At 47.5% G+C, this 8,202-nt stretch overlaps 1 protein-coding gene across 1 annotated transcript in view; it reads left to right on the forward strand.

Moving 5' to 3' along the window:
• SYT6 (synaptotagmin 6) overlaps positions 1-2,775 on the forward strand; it is a 36,578-nt gene extending 33,803 nt beyond the window's left edge. Inside the window, exon 7 of the mRNA XM_005495714.4 lies at positions 1,246-2,775. Coding sequence (XP_005495771.1) covers positions 1,246-1,317 — 72 coding nt within the window. The 3' untranslated portion in view covers positions 1,318-2,775. The remainder of the gene's footprint in view (positions 1-1,245) is intronic.
• Positions 2,776-8,202: the final 5,427 nt, after the last annotated feature.

An 8,202-nucleotide genomic window follows, 5' to 3' on the forward strand; every position in this document is an offset into this window, starting at 1 on the left:
GGATTTTAGACAATGCTTTTGACATGAGAAACATAGAGGAAAGTGTTTCCTTACCTTAAGGCAGCTGTTTGGCAGAATGAGCTTCTCATCTTCATTCATTAATTTCTGCTCAGCCCTGATGAAATAGAGGCTGTTCAGTGCAAACCTGTGCAGTGAGTTACTTTACACTGACTGGTCTCTTTGGGGAAGGAAATTGGCCAAATTTTTGACCACTCCAAACCCATTGAGCGTCTGCAGAGCCTGCTTGCCCTGCTCACCCTCCCTGTGAGCACCAGGCTGCTGTTGCCTTGTTTTTATTCAAGATGGTTTTGCCAAGACAAGGGTGAGGTCTGGTTCCCCAAGTGGATTTTCACACAGAGAAATGAAATTCATACATGCTTAAACATTAATATCACAGCCAGCAAAGAGTTTCTGCTGATGTGGGAGGGGAGGGAATTGAATTGATCCAGGCAGTGGAAATCCTGCCTCCCATTGTCTCTGGGAGATGTCTATCATTTGTCACTGGAATTTAATATAACAAGATGGTGAGATGGGCAAGTGCTCAAATGCTTCAGGAATAATGGGTTTGAATTATGATAATAGCCCCCAAGGCAGATGACAAATAATTTATGATCCCCTAAGTATGGCAAAAAAAAAAAATATTTGCTCCATCCACCGTGTCTCTGATCTGATTTTCCCTTTGAGAAATGTCTCTGGTGCTGTGGACAGAGCTGCTGTGGAGTAAAAATTACCAGACTGGAAAGACTCAAGTACTCCTGAGCTTAGACAGTATTTTTAAACCAGAAAGACAACAGCAATAAAGCAGGGAAAAGCTGAGAGCACTTTGTCTTCACAGCACACACAGACACTGTTTATTTTCCTTTTTGTTTTTTGTTTTTTTGTTTTTGGTGAGGAATCCTCACAATTGAGAATTGATTTACAAAGCAATAAAGAAAATTGCTCAGCAATTCCTCCTGAGTGGTTAAACACGGGCATTGCATAAAATGGAACTTGTAGAGCAGAAGAGAGGCACAGCAGGGATGGGATGGGATGGGATGGGATGGGATGGGATGGGATGGGATGGGATGGGATGGGATGGGATGGGATGGGATGGGATGGGATGGGATGGGATGGGATGGGGTCCATGGGATGGGATGGGATGGATGGGAATCCTGAGGAAGAGGAGATGGACAGCACGATGCAGGATTGGGAATAATCCCAGCCAACCTCTCCTGTTTGATTAACCCGATTTCTCCTCTTTCCCAGTGGCACGGCCGGGCAGCGAGCTTCGACAGCCAGGGCTCCTGTCCCTCCCCCAAACCACCCCCCACACCATGATCTGGAGCAGGGACAGCAAAATGGGACTAAACCAAGTAATTTTTGCACTTGGCCTTCAGTCTCAGTGGTTGCTGAGGGGCGGTGGCAGCAGCGGGACTTTCCGGGTAGTTGTTCCTGCGTAAGTAAAGGTAGAAACCCGTTTTGTGGTCAAATATGTTTTTGTCTAATATGTCTCCCAAGGTGATGTTATTTTTGTGGCTTTTGCTGTACGGGTCTGTTTCCAGAGGGAGAAGGTGGACTGAGACGTGTGCTGGGAGTTTGGTCTGTAAAATAATGTGTAAAATAGTTTTTAGTGAGTGCAAAGGCTGGAAAGGGGCCGGGAGGTGTCTGCAGAGAGCAGAGGTGGCCAGGACAGGGGACAGGGGACAGTGGCCACTGGAAAGCTGCGGCAGAAGATGGGAGAGACTCTTCCAAGCCACCAGCAGCTCCATCCTCGTGGCCAGCCCCAGCCCTGCAGAGTGTCCCTGGGTTTCCTGTTCATGTAGAGGTGTCCATGAGCTCTTAGAAGTTTGTGCAGTGTGTACCCCATGATTCCTTTTGTCATATATTTAAAAAATGCTGTTGATTCCTCAGGAGGGGAACCCTGGGTTTTTTTCCCCTGTATCTGAAATCTCCCCAGAGCTATTTGCATGAACAGTTTCTTCAGCCCCCCCTTTGTAGCTGCTGCTCATCCCCCAGGACATCCCCACGTTATCTGGAGTGGCCACAGGTGGGATTCAGAAATAAAAGGGGGAAAATGTTACAGAAATGGGTGACAGCCCTGCATGACCACTGGGTCTCCATTTCTTATCTCATCCAAGTAATAAAGGGTGACCCAAGGGGCAAATGGAATTACAGAAACATGACTGATGCTAAAAAAAGCTTCCGAACTTTTTTTCTAAAGACTGTCAGCACTTTCTTAAAGAATAAAGTTTCTCAGCCCAAGCCCTGAAGGAAGGTCAAGTTCTGGGAAAAAAAACAACCCCAAAGCTTTGCTGGTTTCTTGTCTGCAGAAGCCAAGAATGAATTTAGAATATCCCAAGCACTGGCTTTACAGCTAAATCAGCTGATCTTTATCAGCCAGCTGTGGATTTTGGACACTTTCTCATCCTGGATTTTTCTCTGAGTTAAGAAGCGTGCTAGTGCTGTTTATTCCACCCTAATTAAATTAGGCAAAAGAAAATATTTTAGTTTGGAGGTAGAATTTGTGAGCGAGGCAGCCTCAGGTTAACAGGACTGTGCTCATGAGCCCCAATCCTCAGGTCAACTTCAGTTCCCATTTTCCCAAATGTCACCACGTCACCCCTGGCTGCACATCAGGGCTGGCACAGAGGGCTGCTTGCATTGCTCCTGGGTGAGATGAATCCTTTGTTCAGTGAAGGGTAAATGCATCATTCCTCATCACACCTTGTGTCTTAATTCTCTTTATGTGCCACACGCTGTAGGAGCAGAAACTCAATAAAATTATTTGATTTGTAAGTGCTGTCCTGTCTGGTGGAATATTTCCTCCTGTGGGAGCAGGAATCGTGGGTTGTGTGGGTTTGGATGGGTGCAGTGATCACCCACATGTGACAATGGCAGAGCCTGGCCCGGTGTGGGGCTGGGCAGGGGCACAGGGTGGCATTTGGAGCAGACCTTGGCTCTGCAGCTCCTGCCTGGCCTGGGACGGCCACACCATCCCAGGGACAGCCCCTGCAGCAGCTGAAAGTGCATTCCAAGCACATCGCCACAAAAAAAGTGGTAAAAGTGCATTGGTTTCCCAGCACAGAGTGTTCTGAGAGCTTCTCCTGGGGAGCAAGGGGAGGACAACCTTCCTGAGACCATCATCCTTCCTGTGTTTAATTAAGGGGATGAGTTTCTGGCCATTAAAACTGATTGACTGGGTGGGTCAAACACTGCCCACGAGCCCCTGGACCTCTGCCTGAGCTGGAGGAGCCTCGGGGGAGCAGGGCAATGAGCTGGCAGTGCCTCTGGCAAGTTGGCAAACCAAAGGACAAGACATCCCCAGAAGAAGCCACAGCAGTCCCAGCTGGTGGCACTTGACAATCATTAATTGCAGCAACCCACTCAAATCCTTTTCTTCTCTAATCCAGGCTTTTTGGGTTTTGGCTTTCTCTGTATAATCTCCATCTTTTATCCATTCTCCTTGTTATCGAGGATTTAGTCAAAACATACGTGGGGTTTGACACAAAGCTGCTATTTTTAATCCCTGCTTCACACAGATAATCAATTTCCACTCAATACTGGCTGTCACTTGCATTGCTGGAAAACTGGATCTCACGTTAGTGAATAACACCCACGCCTGCTTGGCTCAACCCCCCCTTCATTTATGTTTTAAATGCTGAGATTTTGCCACATCCCTCAGCCAGGGGATAATCAGCCCATTGTGTGTTTGTCACTGGGGGGGATTGGTCACACTCGTGGGGACCAGCTCCACACACCACAGCAAACACTTCCCTTCCATGCAGGGGGGAATCAGAGCCCTGGGAAGGAGCTGAGCCCAGCAAAGTGCCATGCCAAGATTTGTTGAGTTGTTTTCTTGCTCCTCACTTGCTGCTCTTGACCCTGTAATAGCAGCTCATGGAGACATTTCAATTATTTCCAAGCAAAATAAGGAGGGTCACCCCAGGGCCACGTCCCACAGGAGGCTTGGCCATGCTGGGGCTCCTTTCAAAGCCCCTGCAAAGGGGAGGATGCTGCTGCAAGCAGCCACAAATGAACAGTCTGTTTTATTGAGTAGTGCAAGCAAAATAAACACTGGAGCATTCCCAGACCTTCCTTTCATTATTTTTTCCTCATTTCTCTTCAGTTTTAGTCTCACAGTCTCCATTTTCATCAACGACAGGCTGCAGGGAGGGGAGGGGACACTGCAGGGAGGGTGGGCAGGGTTGGTTTATGTCGGGACTCAGGGACAAGGGAAATCCCACGGGTCCAGCTCACTGCAAGGGCTCAGAGGGCTGGGAACTGTCCCAGCCTTGCTCCTTCCCACCAACTGGACAACAAAACAAGTTGGATCTGAGAAAAAAACGGTGGAAAACATCCAGTGGGAAGTGAGTTAGAGACATGGAATTCCAGACTGGTCTGGGTTGGAAGGGGCATTAAAATCCATCTGATTCCACCCCTGCCATGGTAGGGACACTTTCTGCTATCCCAGGGTGATCCAAACCCTGTCCAGCCTGGCCTTGGGCACTGCCAGGGCCTCCCCACCCTCCCAGGGAGGAATTCCTTCCCAATACCCAGCCAGGCTGATATTCTCCACTACTGCCTGCCCACTGATCACATCATTGTGCGATGAGGTTCCTTTCATACATCAGCAGCACATTTGTTTGGCAAAGTGCAGAATCTTGTCATAACAATTTATATTTAGTCTCCAAATGTGGCCTTTAATTGCTAATTACAGAATGCTACTCACAGGTTGGCAAATCACACACACCAAGAAGGAAAAGCCAGTGAGGAAGAAAACAATTGGGGGTTTATAAGGGCTTAAGGAAGAAACAAACGTGGTCTTTAATTATCTTAGGGTTAAAAATAGCAGCTGAGAAATAAATGTAATTCCAATATTGATGTTGAAGTGGGGGTTGTGTCACAGCTGCCACAGCAAGGCTGTCCCAGGGCTGGGAATCACTAATTTTGTGGGAAATTTTTGGGAACAAGGGTGGCAAAGCCCACCTGGATGGCAGGAGCTGCAGACAGGGACTGACAGATGGGGGCTCTGGGGCTCTGGGTCACAAAATCAAACCCAGATTTGGGATGCTGGGGGCAGCAGAGAGGGCAGAGCAGGGACACTTGGGACATTCCTGGATCTCACCACCCCCAAGTGTGACCCAGGGGGACAGGCACATCTTTGTGGGCACCTCTCTGGGCCCAGCTTTCTGGCAGGAGCTGCTTTGTGTGCTTTGATTTCTATTTTATTTTATTTCTTCACAAACCTTTTATTTACACACGATTCTTGATTAGCCTGTAGAGAGCATTCAGTCAATGGGCTCAGTCCCAAACACATCCCAGTCCTCCTTCAGTCTTCAGTTCAAGCAATGTCAGTCCAGATAATTTTATCTTTGCTTGCAAGATAATAAATTAGACAGAAAATTATATATAGCTCATTGGAGAAAATTACAGCCCTGATCCTCGAGATCCTGATCTCAGTCCTCTGTTCTTCACTTTTACTACTTCTGTTATTTGCCCTCCTAATTGTGTCTCTAATTAGGCAACCCCAGACTTCTCAATCTCATTTTGCCAGAGGTTTTCTCCCCCAGGGGCCTCATTGTTCTCCCTGCCATTAAGATTACCCATCAGTACAGTTGTGCACTTATTTAAATGCCAGGTCAGGATCTCATCTCTGCTGTGAGTTCCTCACTCTGGGATGTTCTCCCTGGGCCTGCAAACCCTGGCTGCCATTTCCAGGCAGCCTCAGCTCCTGCCTGAGCAAGCCCAGGGGGCACAGGGGGTGGGATGCTCCTTGCATTGGATATCCCAGGAGAGCTGGGCTGTCTCTGCACGGTGCAGGAGATGTCAGCTGGATTAGTGTGGGAACTCAGCACATCCCTTTGGGTGTCCAGAGCTGCTGAGAACCCTGTCAGGGGGCTCAGAGACCCTGGCATGCTGCCCAGAACACCTGATGGCTTGATTTTGATCCTTGCAGCGAAATGCCAGCTTTGTATGAGGATGTGAAAGTCACACAGGTTTGAATGGTGTAATAACAATATATTCACAGGGTGACAATGTAGATTTTAGGATTTTTGGTATGGGGGTTATGGGGACAAGACGAAGGAACTTGGGCATGTTTAGCCTTTCTTCTTCTTCTTCTTCTTCTTCTTCTTCTTCTTCTTCTTCTTCTTCTTCTCCATTTTCTGCAGTGATGTTGGCACTTTGGGATTGGTTTAGAGTAGAAGTGCACTGTCTAACACAGGTGATGGATATTGGGAATTAAGTGTAAATATGTTATATGTAGTTTGTAGTATAAAAGGACAACACAGAGTGCCTGTGGCTGCCCTGCTGAGCAGATCTGGGCTGGGCAGAAGGAAAATTTTATAGATAAGGATTAATCAACAACCTCAAGACCAAAAAGTGAAGAGTCCAGACTTGTTCTTTGGACGCACTGGCCAAAACAGAGACATCCTGCACATCTCGGGGCAGAGAACATCAGCAGCCAACTCAAGGGATTAGGACAAAGGGGAATTGTTTTAAACTAAAGGAGGGGGGAATAATTTAGATATTAGGAAGGAATTCTTGGCTGGGAGGGTGGGGAGGGTGCCCAGAGCAGCTGTGGCTGCCCCTGGATCCCTGGCAGTGCCCAAGGCCAGGCTGGATGGAGCTTGGAGCACCCTGGGACAGTGGAAGGTGTCAGGGTTGAAACTGGATGAGCTTTAAGGTCCCTTCCAACCCAACCGTCCTCTGATTTTGTGATTCATTTGGCAACGAGAAGTGATGCAGTTTGCTCCTTTGCTGGGGTGAGCATCACTCCAAAATCCACTTTGACAAGAAGCCAGAGCTGCAGGTAAGCCTGGGAGAAGTGGAATTTGTCTCCTCTTTGCAGATGCACAGGCTTGGATATTCTGGATTTCTGTCCAAGAGCCAGAGGCATCCCAGGAGCCCAGCCTGGCTCTCAAACCCTGCAGCCTTCATCAGCAGTGCTACTTAAATGTACAAGAAATGTCTTTTTTTTTCCTGGACTTTTCCCAAAGATAATTTGTAATTATATTTTACAGCTTTATATATATATATATATAAAAGACAGTGCGTTAGTCATGCAAATATAATTATATATTTTACGTTCCCGTGTCATTTTAATTAAAAACATGGTATTTAAAGCACGTACATCTCAAAAACCCAGTATAGGCTTCTATTAAAAATGCAGTTGGTTAAAGCTAATGAAGTACCTGGACGGGCCAGGACAAACAGAGCCTGCTCTGTTGCCGTGGGAACAGCCGAGAGCGCCTGAAATACCGGGGAAAATGTGACTGGGGACAGAACCAGCCCCAGCCCCAACCCCAGCAGCCTTTTCCTGGCTGAAAATGTGACTGGGGACAGAACTCTCAGGTTCTGAGTTGCTGAAATGGTTCCCAAGGTAATAAAATTTTTTCCCAGCCCTGTGCTCAAAGAAGAAGTTGAGATTCCTCAGCTCTGGTTCTCAAGGTTGTTTATTTTTCCTTGTCTATAACATTCTTTTTCTGACCTGCTGAGATCTGTCTGGCAGGTCAGGTTGTGGCACAGTGACCGCCCATGGGGCAGTGTTATCTTTTTATGCTAAGAACTACCTGTACTTTATTTACAATAATTTTCCAATACCCATCAGCTATGTTAGACAGTTTGTCTCTATCCTAAACCAACCCAGAAGTGCCACCATCACAGCAGAAGATGGAAGACAAGAAGAAGAAGGAGAAAGACAGAACACACCCAGATTCTTCTGTCTTGCCTCCTGAACCCCATTCTAAAAACCCCAAAATTCTACTTTTTCACCCTGTGATAAATTCACTATCATTCTACTCAAACCCTTGTGGCTTGTAACTCTTCACACAAAGTTGGGAATTGTTTCCATGGGTTAAAATCAAAGGCACAGGTGTTTTTGATTCTGTGCCAGGGTCTCTGAGCCCCCTGCCAGGGTCTGGAGTCCTCCAGGGCAGCCAGAGGAATGTCCTGGGTTCCAACACAGAACCAGCCCCAGCCCCAACCCCAGGGGCCTTTTCCTGGCTGAAAATGTGATTGAAGGACAGAACCAGCCCAAACCCCAACCCCAGTGGTCTTTTCCTGGCTGCTGTGCCAGATGTGGCACATCTGGGCCAGATCCCATCTCCCAGGGCTGGAGGAGCTGTTGGGAGTGGTGGAGTGGCCATTCCAGTGCTGGAGGCCCACAGGAATGCAACATCAATATTGAATTTAAATTTATTTCTCATCTGCTATTTCACCCCC

Source organism: Zonotrichia albicollis, chromosome 28 (genome assembly GCF_047830755.1).
Source record: "Zonotrichia albicollis isolate bZonAlb1 chromosome 28, bZonAlb1.hap1, whole genome shotgun sequence".
Taxonomy (NCBI): Eukaryota; Metazoa; Chordata; class Aves; order Passeriformes; family Passerellidae; genus Zonotrichia; species Zonotrichia albicollis.